Source organism: Chiloscyllium plagiosum, unplaced genomic scaffold, assembly GCF_037043375.1.
Source record: "Chiloscyllium plagiosum isolate Xiang-an unplaced genomic scaffold, Cpla_swu_hap1 HiC_scaffold_5, whole genome shotgun sequence".
NCBI classification, from domain to species: Eukaryota; Metazoa; Chordata; class Chondrichthyes; order Orectolobiformes; family Hemiscylliidae; genus Chiloscyllium; species Chiloscyllium plagiosum.
The window spans coordinates 116494609-116514906 of NW_028270143.1; the positions used below are offsets into that span (position 1 = coordinate 116494609).

Below are 20298 nucleotides of genomic sequence, written 5' to 3' on the forward strand. Positions count from 1 at the left end.
TAAACTACAAGGCTGACCGATTGTCTTAAATTCGTTTCTGGTGTAATTCTTAGCACAGGCAGGATAATTTAGTAAAGGTTGTCCAACACCAAAAGCACATTCAGTCTTTTACATAATATCCTGAGGTCTGCAAACACATGAAGTTATTAAAACACAGGAGGCAAAACGAACAAATCCATACATTGTACCTTTTTAATTGAGTTGGGGAGCACTAGTTTTCCAAATGATTGTAATGGACAGTTTGTTAGATTTGGCGCAAGCTGCGCATTTTGGAAAGTTGGACAGTTGTCTATCAAGGAAACAGCAGTTAATGCACAATAGTATAGATACACTAAAAAAGAATCTAGACAGACACATGAAGGAGAAGGGAAGGAGGACAAAATAAAGGGGGGAGGAAGCTCACGTGGAGCAAAAACATCAGCATAGACGTATTAGCTATTTTTTAGTTTTGACACCCTTGCAACGCAAGGACAATGCTTGTTATAAAGTCATTGTGCAATTTATATTCTCTTCCACTTCCTTTTCTCCTGCAGATGGCTATAATTCCTAGTTGTTTGGAAAATTTAAAAATAGTGTAACTCTTGATACTGGTATTGCTACAATAGACACAGGTTAACACATATTCTACACAATCCTCACAATTATCTAAAACTATTACCTGAACTATTAGTAGCTCCAATTGTCTATGTCTCTGAACTGTAACGACTATGCAAAATACCAGTATGCGATCATGATAAATTATTACGACCACAAATTTTAAAACATCAAATTTTAACTCAGTATTTCATTCGTCTTTGAAAGGAAGCATAAATTTTCCCCCTCATATCAGTTCAGTGTTTCGTACAGACAGAAAATGGACAGCTTAAATCCTGATGTACTTCTAAGGAGACTATCACATCACTTCATGATTCAGTCTGCACTGTTGGTGGTATCTTCATTTGGGCAAAACGTTAAATAGATTCTCTATCTGCCTTTTTAGATGAAAGATGATAAATATTGTTAAAAAGAAAAATTCAAATCATTTTGTCTTGTACTCATCAGGACTGGCACGCAAGAAATGAAACTTAAAAAGCTTAACCAATTCATACAGCATGAGATGACATTACTGATTGTTTGGGCCATGTTGACACAGAGATGCAGCAGGAGCTGTTAAATTTCTTTTCCATGCATTGAACAGGGTCCTGTGTGTTTATAAGCAGAGCTTCTAGCATGCAGAACTGCATCACACTGTGCTTTTAAGTAGTTAAATAATGATTTTAAATTTGTTTCTGATGTTATTCTTAGCACAATCAGGATTATTTTGTAAATATCCAATAGCAAATGCACATCTAACACTTGGCAGGTTCATGCTATATATTCAAAATCAAGGTTCTGTTCTGTGTAGGCAAAAGGAACTAATTCATAGATTGTACTTTTTATTGAGAAGATGATCAGGGAGATTATTAATCCCTATTGCATTTCCCATTCCAAAGACTTACAATGCATGGAGAGAAAAAATATTTTCTTATTTCTGTCTTGAATGGGTAACCCTTTATTTTTAAACTATAATACCTAGTTCTAGATTCTCCCACAAGAGCAACCATCCTTTCGACATCCACCTGGTCAAGATCCCTCAGGATTTCATATGTTTCAATTAAGTCACTCTGACTCTTCTAAACTCCAGAGGCCTGGTCTGTCTCGCCATTCCTTATAACAAATCCACTCATTTTAACAATTAGTCTAGTAAACTTTCTCTGAAGTTCTTCCAATGCATTAACATCTTTCCATACGTATGGTGATCAGTACTACACACAGTACTCCAGGTTTGGTATCAGCAGTTCCCTGTATAACTGAAGCATAACTTTCTTACTCTTGTATTCTATTCCCCTTGTAATAAACCAAAACATTATATTAACTTTCCTGTTTATTTTCTGTATCTGCATAATAACCTTCTGTGATTCATGCACCAGGACACCCAGATCTCTTGCATCTCAGAACTGTATGTCTTTGTTTATTCTTCTTGCCAAAACAGACAGTTTCACACTTTCCAATGTTGTACTCCATTTGCCAGATTTCTAACCACACTGAACCTACCTGTATCTCTTTGCATCCATGAGGTGGAGATATCGGTGTTGGACAAAGTCAGAAATTACATGGCACCAGGTGAGAGACCAACAGGTTTATTCAAAATCACAAGCACTGCTCCTTCATCAGGTGAAGTCACTTCCTGAGACTTCCGACTTTGTAGGTTTCTTAGGCCATCTTCATAGCAATACCATTACCAAAAGTGGCATTATTTTTCAATCTTCAAAACAATTAGGAATTTTAGTCACCTGTTGGAGAATTCCAAGAGATAGAACATGTAAGTTGCATAATGACTTTTTAAGAAGTGGTAACCTTGTATCGCAAGTGTGTCAAATTTATGTAATAGGGACAGAACTGAAACAAGGCATTCAGCCTAACAGGTACGTACTGATGTTTTTGCTCCTCATGAGCCTCTACCACCTGTTTTCTCTCAATCTTTTATCCTTTATATGTTTATCCAGATTTTCCTTCAATAAATCTGCCCTATTATGCATTAAGTGCCAAAATTCCAATGAATTTATTTGTTTCTTTTTTGATGGACAATCGGAATTCATTCCAAAATGTGCAGCCTGCACTGAACCCAGCAAATTATCTATTATAATCATTTCTGTGTTCAAGTTCTACTTTATTCACAGTTCACAGAACTTTGAGGCCCATTTCTTCAAAAAGCACTTTGACATTATACCCCATGGAATAACCATTCAGGAAAATTTGACAAACCTTCAATTCCCAGACCAATAAAGATAGCTGAAGGCATCAGTGACCTCAAAGGTATTTTCAACAAACTATTTAAACTTTAAAATTCTGGCTGATGGACAATAGTGAGTAAAACATACTCAATTTATGCTGGACTGCACCAAATGATGAAACCAATTTGCAATTCATGCACTAGCACAAAGCACAGTTTGAGCCTCAGCAAACCTTCTCTTGCAATCTGTAGACTAGGAGAAAGTGAGGACTGCAGATGCTGGAGATCAGAGCTGAAAATGTGTTGCTGGAAAAGCGCAGCAGGTCAGGCAGCATCCAAGGAGCAGGAGAATCGACGTTTCGGGCATGAGCCGAAGAAGGGCTCATGCCCGAAACGTCGATTCTCCTGCCCCCTTGATGCTGCCTGACCTGCTGCGCTTTTCCAGCAACACATTTCAAGCTGTAGACTAGGTCAACCAAGGAATCTTCTTGGACGGTTGTGACAACTTATGTTTTTAATGTTCCATCATGGAGGGGTGGCCATCTTAATCGCAGGCATGTGAAGGAAAATCAAAAGGACTGAAGAGAAGCAACTAGGATTTGATGTTCAATAGTCATACACTCTATGACTCTATGTACTAAACCGTGGACACCTTTTGTGTTTTTCCTCTTGAGGATCACATATAAACAGAAGTTACAAAGCCATTGTCAACTCTTTTGGAATGTGTTTATGAGTCTGAGGGTCTCATGTTTGTGCTTGTGGATTTGAGGTTCTTATGTATGCCAGTTTTTTAAAAAAAGATTAGATTACTTATAGTGTGGAAACAGGCCCTTCAAAGTGCAACCCATCCAGACCAATTCCCCTACATTTACCCCTTCACCTAACATTACGGGAAATTTAGCATGGCCAATTCACCTGTAGAAGGACACCGGAGCACCCGCAGACACGAGGAGAATGTGCACAGACAGTTGCCTGAGACGGGCATTGAATCCGGGTCTCTGGCGCTGTGAGGCAGCAGTGCTAAGCACTGTGGCCACCATGCGTTGACTCCGGAATGTGTGCAACAAGACTGGGCTTAAGTGTTAGACTTTACCTTACGAAGGTTACAGCCAAAGAAATATCCCCTTGTCACCCCTGCACTGGAGGTAAAGGTACTCCCGAATTCTAAGTGCTAGAGATCAGCAGGTCAAAAACAAGATGCAACAGGAAAACAAAAGGACTCTAGCTCACCTTGCCAGCTGGAATTCGGTCATGGCCAAAAGGAATCAGAACCGGTTCTCAACCCAACCAGCAAAACTAAGAATCTTGATTGTTCAACAAGTGTCATGATTACCTGTAACCTCCACTGAATGGCCACACCTGTCCACCCTTCACAAAAAAATTCAAATGTATGTCGCATATCTTTTTTAAAAAACTCTTTTAAACTCCCCTCTTGGTTCTGATCTGTGTGCGCGCGTGCTACGTTACTAGAACAGTACAGCACAGGGGCAGATTCTTCGGCACTGATCATGATCCCATTCTAAACTAATACCATCTGCCATCAATTCTTCTTGCATTTAGTAATTAATAAATCTACTCTTTATTAACTCAAAAAAGCTTGATTAAATTGATTATTTTTAAAACATAACTTAATTTGGGTCTGGGAGAAAGCTATCCACAAAGGAAGGATCCATTTTTAAATTAACTTTGAACGAATGAATGCGTGATTTATTGTCACACGTATCTAGGGAGATACAGTGAAAAGTGTTCTGTCACCACAATCTGGCGCTGTTTTGAGATACAAAAGAATGAAAAGAAAGTAGCAAACTAGAATTCATCTTCATTGGCCTGAGTCCCAGGACTTATCAAGGTTTCTGACCTGGGCCGATCGCAGCCTGGAGTCCCTGCTCCACCATCGCTGCAGCTGATGTCTCGCTGCTTTAAAACCAGCCCAGAGCTAGGGGTGGTGACGGTGAATAAAGCGCGATTGGGGCTGTCCGATCTAAAGCCATAACAAATTGGGGAATCTTTCCCAGGGTCCGGTAGCTCTCCGTCTTAGTAGACTTGGGTACCAGCAACAACTTCCATTTGTACTCATTTGATCTTGTTTAAATTCGATTTGATTTATTGTCACGTTTATTGATTACAAATACAGTGAAAAGTGTGGTTTCGTGTCACCACTCCGGCGCCATCTTAAAACACTGAAAATAAACATAAAGACAGAATATAAAGCGAGAATGAAGTTTATCTTATAGTCTTATCTCAAAGTTAGGTGGCCTTTGGAACAACTCCCGCCTGTGGCTCAGCCATGGTTCTGAGTTCACGTTCCTCCGCCTTGATGCTTCGAGTCCGTGCGGCTAAACCCATGACATTGCATATTTGCACAGCGCCGTGAAAATAATAAAACATTCCATTAGGCTTCACAGGAGTGCCAGGCAATGAAAATTGCCAGTAAGCCATAAAAAATGACTTTGAAATTGGTGACAATAATTTGACTATAGAGGTAGATTTTAAGCAGAGTTTTAAAGAAGTAAAGAAGTGTATAGGTAAAGAGAAGTAATTTTAGTGGGATTTCCAGAGTTTAGGATCAAGACGGTCGAAGGCAAAGTTTCCAGTGGTGGTGAGAAGGAAGTGGAGGATGGATATGAGGTCAGATCTAGAGAGCGCAGAGACCTTGCATGGTTTTAAGGCTAAAGAACAAGAGCAAGGACGTTGTCTTGATCTTGTAGAGACCCTTGTTAGAACTCAGTGAAGTGTGTGTAGTTGTGGATGCCACATGATAAGATAGACATGGCTGCATTGGACAGAATGCAGAAACGATTTATAAGACTGGTTCCAAGAATGAGAAACTTCAGTTAAGAGGATAGATTGAAAAGTTGTCAGTATACTCCTTGGAATGAAGAAGGCTAAATGGAGAATTCTTAAACGTTTGCAAAATCATGAGCAGACTGGATAGGGCGAAGCTTATAATGGGAATGAGAATGTGAGAGCATAGATTAGGATAAGGAACTCACTGCCTGAAAATATGGGGGAGACAAAGAAAAATCTGCAGATGTTGGAATCGGAGGTAGACAAGCAGGAGGCTGGGAGAACACAGCAAGCCAGGCAGCATCAGGAGGCTGGGAGAACACAACAAGCCAGGCAGCATCAGGAGGCTGGGAGAACACAGCAAGCCAGGCAGCATCAGGAGGCTGGGAGAACACAGCAAGCCAGGCAGCATCAGGAGGCTGGGAGAACACAGCAAGCCAGGCAGCATCAGGAGACTGAGAGAGCACAGCAAGCCAGGCAGCATCAGGAGGCTGGGAGAACACAGCAAGCCAGGCAGCATCAGGAGGCTGGGAGAACACAGCAAGCCAGGCAGCATCAGGAGACTGAGAGAGCACAGCAAGCCAGGCAGCATCAGGAGGCTGGGAGAACACAGCAAGCCAGGCAGCATCAAGAGGCTGGGAGAATACAGCAAGCCAGGCAGCATCAGGAGGCTGGGAGAGCACAGCAAGCCAGGCAGCATCAGGAGGCTGGGAGAGCACAGCAAGCCAGGCAGCATCAGGAGGCTGGGAGAACACAGCAAGCCAGGCAGCATCAAGAGGCTGGGAGAATACAGCAAGCCAGGCAGCATCAGGAGGCTGGGAGAGCACAGCAAGCCAGGCAGCATCGGGAGGCTGGGAGAACACAGCAAGCCAGGCAGCATCAAGAGGCTGGGAGAACACAGCAAGCCAGGCAGCATTAGGAGGCTGAAAGAACACCGCAAGCCAGGCAGCATCAGGAGGCTGGGGGAACACAGCAAGCCAGGCAGCATCAGGAGGCTGGGAGAGTACAGCCAGCCAGGCAGCATAAGGAGGCTGGGAGAACACAGCAAGCCAGGCAGCATCAGGAGGCTGGGGGAGTACAGCCAGCCAGGCAGCATCGGGAGGCTGGGGGAACACAGCAAGGCAGGCAGCATCGGGAGACTGAGGGAACACAGCAAGCCAGGCAGCATCAGGAGGCTGGGGGAACACAGCAAGCCAGGCAGCATCAGGAGGCTGGGGGAGTACAGCCAGCCAGGCAGCATAAGGAGGCTGGGAGAACACAGCAAGCCAGGCAGCATCAGGAGGCTGGGAGAACACAGCAAGCCAGGCAGCATCAGGAGGCTGGGGGAGTACAGCCAGCCAGGCAGCATAAGGAGGCTGGGAGAACACAGCAAGCCAGGCAGCATCAGGAGGCTGGGGGAACACAGCAAGCCAGGCAGCATCAGGAGGCTGGGGGAGTACAGGCAGCATTAGGAGGCTGAAAGAACACAGCAAGCCAGGCAGCATTAGGAGGTGGAGGAGTCAATGTTTCAGCTGTAACCCTTCTTCAGGACCCTTCTTGAATCCTGAAGAAGGGTTTCACCCAAAATGTTGACTTCACCTCCTGATACTGCCTGGTTTGCTGTGTTCTTCTAGGCTCCTGGAAGTGGGTTCAACTGAGACTTTCAAGGAAGCATTGGATGATTATTTGAATAGAAATAGCATGCAAGGAGTCCAAATGGCCTCCTTCTGCACTAACAATTCTGTGATTATGAAGAGGTCACAGAGATGGAAGATGTGAAACCTCTATCCTCTGACGGTGCCAGTGAAGCTTTAACCAATCAGCTTTGCTGTTTTTGCCCCACCTTCAGCTGCTTGGACCCTAATCTCTGGAATCCTGTGATAGAGTCATAGAGAGTCATAGAGATGTACAGCATGGAAACAGATCCTTCTGTCCAACCCATCCATGCCGACCAGCTATCCCAACCCAATCTAGTCCCACCTGCCAGCACCCAACCCATATCCCTCCAAACCCTTCCTATTCATATATCCATCCAAATGCCTGTTAAATGTTGCAATTGTACCAGCCTCCACCACATCCTCTGGCAGCTCATTCCATACACGTACCACCCTCCGCATGAAAAGGTTGCCCCTTAGGTCTTTTTTATATCTTTCCCCTCTCACCCTAAACCTATGCCCTCTAGTTCTGGACTCCCCGACCCCAGGGAAAAGGCTTTGCCTATTTATCCTAGCCATGCCCCTCATAATTTTGTAAACCCTTATAAGGCCACCCCTCAGCCTCCGACGCTCCAGGGAAAACAGCCCCAGCCTGTTCAGCCTCTCCCTATAGCTCAAATCCTCCAACCCTGGCAACATCCTTGTAAATCTTTTCTAAACCCTTTCAAGTTTCACAACATCTTTCCGATAGGAAGGAAACCAGAATTGCACGCAATATTCCAGCAGTGGCCTAACCAATGTTCTGTACAGCCGCAACATGACCTCCCGACTCCTGTACTCAATACTCTGACCAATAAAGGAAAGCATACCAAATGCCTTCTTCACTATCCTATCTACCTGCAACTCCACTTTCAAGGAGCTATGAACCTGCACTCCAAGGTCTCTTTGTTCAGCAACACTCCCTAGGACCTTACCATTAAGTGTATAGGTCCTTCTAAGATTTGCTTTCCCAAAATGCAGCAACTCACATTCATCTGAATTAAACTCCATCTGCCACTTCTCAGCTCATTGGCCCATCTGGTCCAGATCCTGTTGTAATCTGAGGTAACCCTCTTCGCTGTCCACTACACCTCCAATTTTGTGTTAAACCTTTCTGTCTCTCCCAGATTGCCTCCTTTTGAAATGTTCCATTCAAACCTACCTGTCTTAACCCAGCTTTTAGTCATCTGTCCCAATGCCCATTTATGTGGCTTGGTGTCAAAATCTGAATGATGACCGATGCTCGAATGAGTTGCCTTTGGGCCATTTACTGTGCCAAAGGCACGATACAAAAGCATTACTCTACTTTTTGTCATTTACATAAATGATTTGAATGCGAGCATAAGAGGTGCAGTTAGTAAGTTTGCAGATGACACCAAAATTGGAGGTGTAGTGGACAGCGAAGAGGGTTACCTCAGATTACAACAGGATCTTGATCAGATGGGCCAATGAGCTGAGAAGTGGCAGATGGAGTTTTATTCAGATAAATGCAAGGTGCTGCATTTTTGGAAAGCAAATCTTAGAAGGATTTATACACTTAATGGTAAGGTCCTAGGGAGTGTTGCTGAACAAAGAGACCTTGGAGTGCAGGTTCATAGCTCCTTGAAAGTGGAGTCGCAGGTAGATAGGATAGTGAAGAAGACATTTGGTATGCTTTCCTTTATTGGTCAGAGTATTGAATACAGGAGTTGGGAGGTCATGTTGCGGTTGTACAGGACATTGGTTAGGCTACTGTTGGAATATTGTGTGCAATTCTGGTCTCCTTCCTATCGGAAAGATGTTGTGAAACTTGAAAGGGTTCAGAAAAGATTTACAAGGATGTTGCCAGGGTTGGAGGATTTGAGCTACAGGGAGAGGCTGAACAGGCTGGGGCTGTTTTCCCTGGAGCGTCAGAGGCTGAGGGGTGACCTTATAGAGGTTTATAAAATTATGAGGGGCATGGATAGGATAAATAGACAAAGTCTTTTCCCTAGGGTCTCGAACTAGAGGGCGTAGGTTTAGGGTGAGAGGGGAAGACATAAAAGAGACCTAAGGGGCAACCTTTTCACCAGAGGGTGGTACGTGTATGGAATGAGCTGCCAGAGGAAGTGGTGGAGGCTGGTACAATTGCAACATTTAAGAGGCATTTGGATGGGTATATGAATAGGAAGGGTTTGGAGGGATATGGGCTGGGTGCTCGCAGGTGGGACTAGATTGGGTTGGGATAGCTGGTCGGCATGGACAGGTTGGACTGAAGGGTCTGTTTCCATGCTGTACATCTCGATGACAAATATGCTGGAAATCTGAATTGAAAACAGAAAAGTTTGGACATACTTAGCAAGGGAGACAACATGAGTGACAGAAGAACACTCCTCCATATTTTCTATAAAAATAATCATATTACATTGTAGCAACCATATAGCCTTGCAGGCCTTACATTTGATGTTGGATTATAGCATTTTTAAAAATATCGATCTGTTTTGATATGCTATACAGTACCTCCTAGGCATATGGGACTTGAACCCAGAATTCCTCACCTCCAGGTAACAACACAACACCTGCGCCACAAAACCCCATCCAGAATTAAGTAGTGACTTTGAAAGTGGTGATGCGTGTTTTGGATTAGAAGGGACCTGATTTTAATTAATAGGGTATGAACTTTTGCTGTCCTTTAATTATCATTTTGATTAATTATTTTACACTTTTCCTAAATTGATTTACATCGCAGTACTTGTCATCATGATGTGACCCGAATGAGTGAGTAGCCAGGGTCGCCCAGTTGATTTGTTTGCACAGACTCTCCATCCCCGTGTCCAAAGCATTAACTGCAGTTTGAAAAATAAACTCAGCTTGACTCACATCCTTTTTTAAAAAAACACAATCACTCGACTTATTAAACACGCCTGATTTCATTGCATTCTTCACCCGCGCATCAAAAGGCAGCGTGCAGTGGTGCCTAGAGTGGGGAGGTCTGTTTCGTTGTACAAATAGAATCCCTACAGGCCATTCGGCCCAACAAGTCCATACTGACTCTCCGAAGAGTATCTCACCCAGGCTCACCACATCACTTTAATTCTACATTTCCATTGGCTAATCCACCTACACATCCCTGGGCGCGATGGGCAATTTAGCCTGGCTAATCCATTTAATCTGCACATTTTTGGGCTGTGGGAAGAAACTGGAGAACCCAGCAGGAAACCCATGCAGACAGTCGCCCGCAGGTAGAATTGAAGCCGGGTCCCGAGCGCTGTAAGGCAGCAGTGCGAGCCACCGTGCCGGTTGAACGCGGGAGGGAGGTTTCTCGATTGGAGTTATTGCAATATCCACGTCAATCACATACATTTAATAATGTGCAATCATGGAGCTCGCACCCTTTCAGTGGACGCCGAGGAAATGCATGCGGGTTGACTTTGCTCCTCTTCTTAACTGTCTCCTTTTGCACACATTTGCTAAACTAAAACCAAATCGCGGTGGGACACGATATCCCGGATTTGTGGGGAGTGGAGGGGAGGTGTAACAGGCCAAAATCCGGCACTGGAGCTCCCGCCCTGGTCCGGAGGAGCTGCGCAGGTCCCACTGGTATTTTTTATATACGGCGATCCTTGCTTTTACAGGCTGTAGGTGTTTTATTTCCCCTCTCGCCCTTTTCAAAACTGGTTGCACGTTAAATCTTCCTTACAGGGGGAGTTTTGCAATTTAAGGCAAAATAAATCAATTTAGGAACATTGGCTAACCACACTTCAAACAGCAGATATGAGAAAAATAAAGTTTGATCAAAATATGTCTCTAGAAGCCGTAGGAGGTTCTTGAGTTTTTTAAATAATAAATATCCAGCAGCGCCGCCCTTTGCTTGTTGAACTTATAACACTTTATAAGGATCACAATATACTTGTGCCCTGGAACTTTGGTTCTAGGGAGAGAGATATACTGAGTCTATTCCTGATTAAGGGCTTTTGCCCGAAACGTCGATTTTCCTGCTCCTCGGATGCTGCCTGCCCTGCTGTGCTTTTCCAGCACCGCTCTGATCTAGTTTCTGGTTTCCAGCATCTGCAGTCCTCACTTTTGCCTAGAGAGATGTACTGAGCAGAGTTTGTGTGTGAGATTAAAATAAACTGGAAAATTATACAAGTTTGGGATCAAACACTTTGTTATCAGTCACCAATGCGTTACATTGTTGCGGTTTCCTACCCGCGGCCGTCAGTATGGTTCAAACGATACAATGTGTCAGGACTTTGAACACAGTCGGGCAGTCAGATTGACACCAGCACCATCGAGTGAACTCTTCACTTCCTGAAACTTTACATTTTAAAAACTTTCCACAAGAAGTTCCCCTCCCCCTTTAAACGTGGGACAGACGGCTGTTGACAAGCGCTTTAAACATCGTTTCCCCCGTTGCATTCTGTGATTTGATTTCACAGGGCGTGGATTTTCAGAAAGGGGGCATATTGTTATTTCAATCGCGTCCATCCCTTTAAAAAGTAAACGTGCGGTCTCCCCCTATCTCAATGTGCGTTTGTTTTCGTCTGGAGTCTCTCTTGATTGGGAATTGCTACACTCACGTGTGCTGGCTAAAGGGCGAAGAGACAACAATAACAGACAGCTCCTCAAAGCCAAGAGCCCCGTGTTTAAAGCTGACTGTAATGGCTCAGGCACTTTCGGGAGGATTGACAAATTAAAAACTCCCCCGAGATGAAGGGTTGTTGCGGTTGGAGGCGATTTTAGGAAGGGGGTTTTCAGAGAGGGTTAGACAGCATCGTATCTCCTCTTCCTTCTCAGGAGAGAGAGGTTTCAGCTAAACGCAGGTTCAAGTGCAGGAATCTCCCGAATCCCTGTCTCCCTCCTTCCCCTCTATCCAGGAGAGTCGATGGGAAGCACAACCGTGGATTCCAGTAAGAGGAAAAGCGGGATGAAGAGGAACAAGAGGCGCATGTTGCGCCTGAATATCCCGGTAGGTGCAGTTGCTGTCCTTCCGTCCCCTCCCCTCTGTAACGTGTTTATAAAGCGAGACTGGCGGGGGTGTTTGTTTTGTTATGGGAGGTGGTGTCTCAGCGCCAAGCTGCAGCCTGGCTCATGGACAGAGGTAAACACTGCAAGCGAGGCTCGTTGGACATGGGGAAGTTGAGACAGGAAATTCTGCTGCAGTTGCCTTCTTCCACAAGGGAAGCCAGGCGATGAGGCTCAGCCTTGAATTCAGGGTATCGAGGCCGATTGAACACATCACAAGAATTCCTTCAGTTGAATGAAATGAGTTATTCTTGTACCTCGTCCAGGGTCCGCAGAGAGACACAATTAAATACAAAGGGATGTCAATACATTCTATTTACCCTTTTTCAGAAGAGGAAATTATTGAGTAGAACAGAGTTCAAAGAGCGACGTGTGGGGCTCATTAATTACCGAATTTCCTTTTTTTTTGGTGCGGGGGGCGGGAGGTGGAAGAGGCGAACTTAGCAGCATGACCTGTGCGAATGAGCACCTTGCGATCGAAAGCAGGATCGCGATCTCTTGATAGTTGGGACAGGGAAATAGATTTATTGTAAATACAGTCGAATGCACTATTAACTCTTCCACTTTTTCTTAACCGAAGCCAACGTTTTTGGTAGGAAGAATTGTCTTGAAAGCTCAGCCTTTCTGGATTTATTGTAACCTGCTGAGTCATGTACAAACACCAAAAGCATGTGGGTGGTTAGCTAATTGACGTCTGAATTCCTGTCCAAGTATTTAAATCCAACACCATTTCAAAGAGGGACGAACGCAAATCCAAAGGGAATAAACTTGAAAGTATTTGGCTTTTGCTTTGTGGCAATTTATCTTCATTTGCTAAATGGCATAATAGAAGATGAGATAGAATATGCCAGATTAACAGTAGCACACACCATACTAATTCACGTATAGGTAAATTATTTTTGATTATTGTGACCATGATTTACTTGGGTCAGAGAAACTGGAGTAGGTTCTCTGCTTAGCTTCTGCATCAACTAAAGGGTTGTGAAACTGCTACTGAGAGTGGAACCAGTAATAAAGAGCTCATCTATCCATCCAGCTGTGTGAATTCCTCCAATCTAGTCATGCAGAAAAATAGTGCCTAACTCAAGAACTGAGCTCCATTTTAGAGGAATTCCAGCTGACATCCAGATTAAGGGCTAAATTAATTTTACATCGTCATTTTAGTTGAACTTGCTCTGACATTGATTCACGGTGAACTTTCCTTCAAAAATCTCTAATACCCTTTAGAGAATCTGCCATACTTACCTGATCTGGCCTACATGTGACCCCAAAAATACAACAATGTGGTTGACTCTTAACTGGCCTCTGGGCAATTAGGAATGGGTAATAAATGCTGGTTCAGCCACTGGCAGGAACAGTTTGTTTCTTAAAAAACATAACCTGAGCACGTTCAGTTGAATTTGACGTCAAAGGCAGGTGAACCTTGCGACCATTTCCGTCAGCTTTAACAGTGAGAGTGGATAAATATTGGACTTGACTGGGATCCCAATTTATAAGAGGACTGAGTTCCAGGCAATGATATAGAGCCAGTGATTTGTGCAGCAGGTAATCAGAGCCAAGGGCAGTAAGGTCAAGCCTGGAGCACTTCTACGCCAGCCATAGGGCTTGATGTGATTGATGTTCACGACCACCAGAGTGGAGGCCGAGGGGTGACCTTATAGAGGTTTATAAAATCATGAGGGGCATGGATAGGATAAATAGACAAAGTCTTTTCCCTAGGGTGTGGGAGTCCAGAACTAGAGGGTATAGGTTTAGGGTGAAAGGGAAAAGATATAAAAGAGACCTAAGGGGCACCTTTACATGCAGAGGGTGGTGTGTGTATGGAATGAGCTGCCAGAGGAAGTGGTGGAGGCTGGTACAATTTCAACATTTAAAAGGATCTGGATGGATATATGAATAGGAAGGGTTTGGAGGGATATGGGCCAGGTGCTGGAAAGTGGGACTAGATTGGGTTGGGATATCTGGCCGGCATGGACAAGTTGGACTGAAGGGTCTGTTTCCGTGCTGTACATCTCTATGACTCTAAGTGGAACTCCATGGACCTGCAGCTTTCTTAAAAAAAAATGAAGCCATGAGAAAAGTGCTGCACTGTCTTTCAGCTGAATGGATAACCGCCGACCCAGCCTACCCTCTGAACAGATACACAAATCTTCTGATGACACTATTTCTATGAACTGAGTCGTTATCCTTGGCTTCCTGGTCAATATTTATCTGTCAGTTGACATCACTAAAAAAAATAGATTGGCCCATCATTTCCTGGTGACAATAGCATTGATGTGAATGGTGCTCACATTTGTTTGAGAACAAATGCTGCAGTAATTTCAAAAAGGGGAAGCTGCCTGAATAAATGGGGAGTTTGCAGCCCGGGACATGTCTCTTCACTGTCTTTTCCACAATGGTGGCCATCCCAATGTCTGGCTAACCCAGAGAATGGGTCAGTGACATTGAGTTTGTTGTGCTTGTATGTGATAGATATAATTAGAACTTCTGCAAAAAAACTGGGGCTTGCCTTCAATGTCATGTGGCCCATTTGGAGCCATTGAAGGTTCTATTGTGTTTATTTAAACTTGTCAGAGGTTCTACTGAAGATCAGCCAGTTGTTAATTGCTGACAATGGGCTCCTCTAGTTTAAAAAGTTAATCTTTACAAACATGAAATTTTATTTCTTCTGATCATAGAGCAGTATACTTCTAGTTTTAATTGTTGGACATTTAAACAGCATGTAATTTAAAACTATCATAAAATCATACAGTACAGACGAAGCCCTTCAGTCCATCAAGTCTGCAGTGACTAAATGACTCTAAATTTACACAAGTCCAACTATCGAACACTTGGCCCATTACCTTGAATATTATGACATTTCACGTGTTCATCCAAGTAGTTCCTGCCTTAGGCAGTGCATTCCAGATACCCAACATCCTCTGGGTGGAAAAATGTTTCCTCAAATCCCCTCTAAGTCTCCTGTCTTTTATCTGAAATTTATTACCCTTTAACCCTTACATGAAGGAGGATGGCTGCTTTCTACCTATCCTGTCCATGCCCCACATAATCTTATATACCTGATTGAAGTTCCCCCACACCACCTTCTCTGCTGTAAAGATAACAACTTGAGCTTATCCAACCTCTCTTTGTAGCGAGTAACTATATTTCTTTTTACTTTTGCCATTTCTCTTCTCTTCCAATGCTGTCTTTTTTTCAATCTCTGTTTCTGTTTCCGAGACTAACTGATATTGAACACTGTAATTGGAATGGTACAATGTTCTCCTTTAATGCTGTAATCATTCAGCCCAGGCTGGCTGTCTGCATGAGCAAGTCATCTCGTTGTCAGATCTATCCTATAGACTGGCATGTTTTCCTTATCCATTGCCCTTGTAGTTCCCACTTGTAGCAAGGGTGGTGATTGCCTGGAATGCGCTGCCAGAGAAGATGTTGGAAGGAGACACGACAGCGGCATTCAAGAAGCACCTGAATGAATACTTGAATAGGAAGAGAACAGAGGGATAAAGATCATGTAAATGAGGACAATTTTTAATATGGAAGGGGAAAATATGTTGGCAAAGGTTTGAAGGACTGAAGGGCTGTATTGTTCTTTGTTCTACCTCATGTTGTCATTCCTTCTCTTGCCATTCAGGTCTGTGAGTAGTGCGAATATTCTGTGTGTATGTGTCTCGAGTCCTCTTATAATTTTGAACACATCAATCAAATTTCCTCTCAAAAAGAAAACAATATCATCTTATATAATCCAATTGAAGTCCCTCATTCTTAAGCAATTGTTGTAAATCTTATCACATCCTTCCTAATGTTTATTACCCAGAATTGAACAGGATGGCTCAGTGGTTAGCACAGAGCCAGGGACCCAGGTTCAGTACCAAGCTCAGGTGACTGTCTGTGTGGAGTTTGCACGTTCTCCCTGTGTCTGTGTGGGTTTCCTCTGGGTTCTCTGGTTTCCTCCCACAGTCCAAAGATGTGCAGGTTAGATGGGTTGACCGTGCTAAATTGTCTGTACTGCCAGGTGTGTGCAGGCTAATTGGATTCGCCATGGGAAATGCAGGGTTATAAGTTAGGGGCCTAGGTCGCTGTGGACTTGATGGGCTGAATGGCCTGTTTCCACACTAGAGATTCTATGAATACAGTACTCTGTAGACGTCATCATGAGTCCCTCAAAACAAGGATGATGTGTTCACGGTTAATATAACCCTGGGTGATTCAGAATGCCAGTCTTGGAGCCAAGATCCATAGGCAGAGAAGCCAAGACTTGTTCTGAGTAAGAGGAAGTTCTCGAGCTCTCTCTCCTCGATGTTCATATCTCTATCACAGCAGCATTTGCTTAGTCAGATTCTTATTGCATGGTTTGTGAGATGAGGTGCCAGCGCATAGCTGGGTTTCATGTCAAGTTCCTCCCACGATTACTTCCTATTTCACTCAGGCCTCCTGAGTATCCTTTTAAAATAATTTTCCTGTCCTCCTTGGGTGACATCCTTAAGAGAAGGGCATCTGCTTCAGAAGCCAATTATTTGGCAGTGTCCAGAGAAGTCAAGCTGATTTGGGATGATGAATAATGCTATAGGAATTGGTTTCAGTGAGAATGTTGCCTCAGTGTTGTTTTATGTTTGACCCCACTGTGTCCTTTGGAAACACCACTGTTGGAAGTTCACCAGCATTCTGACATGAGTCTGTCTCTGCTATATGGAAAGGTGGTGACAACAACAGCATCATTATATTAATGATCTAAACATTGGGGTGCAGGGCACAATTTCAAGATTTGCAGATGACACAAGACTTGGAAGGATTGTGAACTTTGAGGAGGTTAGTGATAGATTTCATGAGGTTCTTTACAGGCTTGTGGAATGCACAGACTCATGACAAATAAGGTTAATGCAGAGAGCTATGAAGTCCTTTTTTTGGTAGTAAGAACAAGGTCAGGAAATATAAAATGAAGGATGCAATTTAAAAAGTAATGGAGGAAGAGAGTTGCTTGGGGATTTTATATGCACAAATCATGGAAAAGTAATTTAAAAATACGTACAGGCTTTGTAAATTAAGAAATGAAACCCACAAACAAGGAAGTTATAGTGAACCTTTGGAAAATACAGATCCAGTCTCAACTTGGACATTGACTCAATGGGGATACTTTTCAACCTAAACAGGCTGAGAGCCCATTAGCAAACTTTGTCAGAAATTTTTTTTATGTTGCCTTTAATGCCTTGTAATTAAAAGAATACATATGAGAAGAATCACGAAGAGAAACAAGTGTCAATCAAATTGATACCAAGGATTTAAAAAAAAAATTAATGAGTTCCTGTACATTTCCTACAGGAACAACGTAGGAAGGTGAGAGAGAACTTTGGAAGAAGCACAAGGAAATGTTGAGCTGGAATGAAAATGCAGGGGAAAGTGCAAAACTAAACACTGCTGCTCCCATTTCTTAATATCATTGTTGGGCATGCAGCAATTTAAGTCTTAAAGGAAAAATAGCTATTTTTCCCCCTCAAATGGCAAATAACCTGATCATTTGTTTAATTTATTCTTTGTGTACAGCTTGGCTGCAATATTTGTTTCAGTAATGTTGGCCAGTAAATTGCTTTTGAAGTGCAGTCAAGACATTTCGAGACATCCTGAAGACTGGAAGGAACTCTCACCAACAATTTTCACACATTAAAGGGACTGAAGACTAACAAATTTCTGGGCCAGGTGCCATATTTCCTAGGGTGCTGAAGGAGATGGAACAAATCTGCAGGGCACAGGCTGAAGTGATGGCAAATTCAATGGGCCTTGGAGAATTGCTCAAGATTAGAAGCTGGCAAGTATGAAGTTGGTATTTATAAAAATAGGACTCATTAGAGCTGCTTAATTGCAAGGCTGTAAGACTGGAGGAGATTACACATGGGAAAGGGCACAAGGCCATGGAGGCTTTTGAAAGCCAAGGATTAAAATTTTAAAATTGGGGTGTTGGTTCTAGTGCAGATCAGTGAACACAGGAGTAATGGGTGGAACATACCTTCCTGAGAGTCAAGAAACAGGCAATGAGTTAATTAAGTTCTTAAAATGAGGGGTAATTTTATTGAAGTTGATAAAATCACGAGGGGCATAGATAAGGTGAATAGCAAAGGTCTTTTCTCCAGGGTAGGGGAGTTCAAAACTAGGGGGTATAATTTTAGGGCGGGAGGACAAAGATTTAAAAGACGTGAGGGGCAACTTTTTCACAGATGGGGAGCAGGGTTTTCATATGTGGAATGAACTGTCAGAGGAAGTAGTGGATGCAGGTACAGTTACAACATTTAAAAGACATTTAGACAGGTACAGGAATAGGAAGGGTTTAGAGGGATATGGGTCAAATGTAGGCAAATGGGACTAGTTTAGTTTGGAAAACCTGTTCGATATGGATGAGTTGGACAGAAGGGTTTGTTTCTATACTGTATGATGACTCTAAGATGCAGGAGCAGAAACAGGCCATTCAGCCCATCGCATCTGCTCCACCTTGTATTTGCGGTACTTCTAAATGTACCATAAACAGCTGAGAACCCAGTAATGAGGGCTGTAGAGCCCTACTAGAAACAATCTTCCAGTCACAAAAGCACCCAATGACCATAACCATTATCTACCTGACACTAAGCCAACTTTCAGTCCAACTTGACTGATTTATCGTTTTCACATGTACTGAAATACAATGGACAGTGTTGTTTTGCGAGCTGTACAGGCAGCTTGTACCATACAAAGTGCAACAGGGTGGCAGAACAGAGTGCAGAGTACAGTGTTCCAACCACAGAGGAGATGCAGAGAGAGAGAATAAAAATAACATTTAAGAGGTCTGTTCAAAAATCTGATAACAGTGGGGAAGAAGCTGTTATTGAATCTGTTCATGCGTGTATTCAAACTTTTATGTTTTCTGTCCAGTGGAAGAGAGTGGAAACAGTATAAAAGGGGTGAGAGAGGTCTTTAATTATGTTGGTTGCTTTCCCGAGGCAGCGGGAAGTATAGATGGAATCAGTGGATGGAAGACTGGTTTGTGTGATGGGCTGGGCTGTGCTCACAACTCTGTGTAGTTTCTTGCGGTCTTGGAAAGAGTCATTGCCATACCAAGCTCTGATGAACCCAGATAGTATGCTTTCTATGGTGCATCTATAAAAATTAGTAAGAGTCTTTGTGGACATGCCACATTTCCTTAACATCCTGAATAAGTAGAGGTGTTGTTGTGTTTTTGTGACTGTTGTGTCGACATGAGTGGACCAGGATAGTTTGTTGGTGAACATCATTCCTTGGAACTTGGAGCCTGATGTAGGCATCCTTGTTATCAAGATCCTTATTATCAGGGTTGTGTGTTGGACCAGGGCGATGGCATCTGCTGTGGACCTGTTGCACCAGGATGTGAATTGGAAAATATGGTCGTTTGGAGTTGATGTGGGCCATGACTAAAGTCTCAAAGCACTTCATAATTACGGAGATCAGAGCCACTGGATGGTAGTCATTGTGGCACGCTGCATGATATTTCTTTGGCACTAAAATGATGGTGGTTTTCTTAAGCAGGTGGGGACTTAAGATTGTTATGAGGAGAGATTAAAGATGCCTGCAAATGCAGGACATGCAGCAGATCAGGTAACACCTTTGGAGAGGCCTTTTGTCAGTTTCTTTTCTTCAGACCTTCATGTTGTGCTTTCATCAATCACCAGTCTGTTTGGTATGTATTTGTCCTGGGTCTAAAGGAGGATTTGCTAGTCACCACTTCAGATCATAGTAAGGAGAAGTTGAAGATGAAAGTGAATACTCCTGCCAGCTGGTCCACATGGGATCTGAGTGCATGGCCGGGGACTGCATCCAGGCCAATTGCTTTCCAAGGGCTCACTCTCAAAAAGGTTGATGTAACATCTGCGGCAATGACTATAGGTACAGGAGCATCCGAGACTGTTGGGATACGTGACATTGCATCACTGACTTTCTATTTAAAGTGAGCGTAGAATGCATTGAGCTCGTCCAATCAGGATAGGATGTACTTTTACCTGTGATTCTGTTCAACTTCACTTTGTAGCCTGTTATGTCACATAAACCTTGCCCCAAACAATGGGTGGGGTCCGTGTGGTTTGTTTGGGAGTCAAGCTTAGTTTGGTA

The 20298-nt window shown here is 43.3% G+C and overlaps 1 protein-coding gene and 1 long non-coding RNA gene across 4 annotated transcripts in view; one reads left to right on the forward strand and one right to left on the reverse strand.

Moving 5' to 3' along the window:
• LOC122550126 (5'-AMP-activated protein kinase subunit gamma-2-like) overlaps nucleotides 1-20298 on the forward strand; it is a 470860-nt gene that overhangs the window by 61999 nt on the left and 388563 nt on the right. For 2 of the 3 annotated variants that reach the window (XM_043690749.2, XM_043690748.2), the window contains exon 1: nucleotides 11650-12139. The exons of the other annotated variant lie outside the window; for it this stretch is intronic. In XM_043690749.2, the coding sequence (XP_043546684.1) occupies nucleotides 12056-12139 (84 nt within the window). In that variant the 5' untranslated portion in view covers nucleotides 11650-12055. Of the gene's footprint in view, nucleotides 1-11649; nucleotides 12140-20298 lie in introns of those variants that run through there. 3 annotated transcript variants of the gene reach the window in all.
• Nucleotides 19-5892, reverse strand: LOC122550127 (uncharacterized). Its single transcript, XR_006311744.2, has 2 exons — nucleotides 4611-5892; nucleotides 19-2312 (listed from the first exon to the last, which is right to left on the reverse strand). It is a non-coding gene; the product is annotated as an uncharacterized LOC122550127 (long non-coding RNA).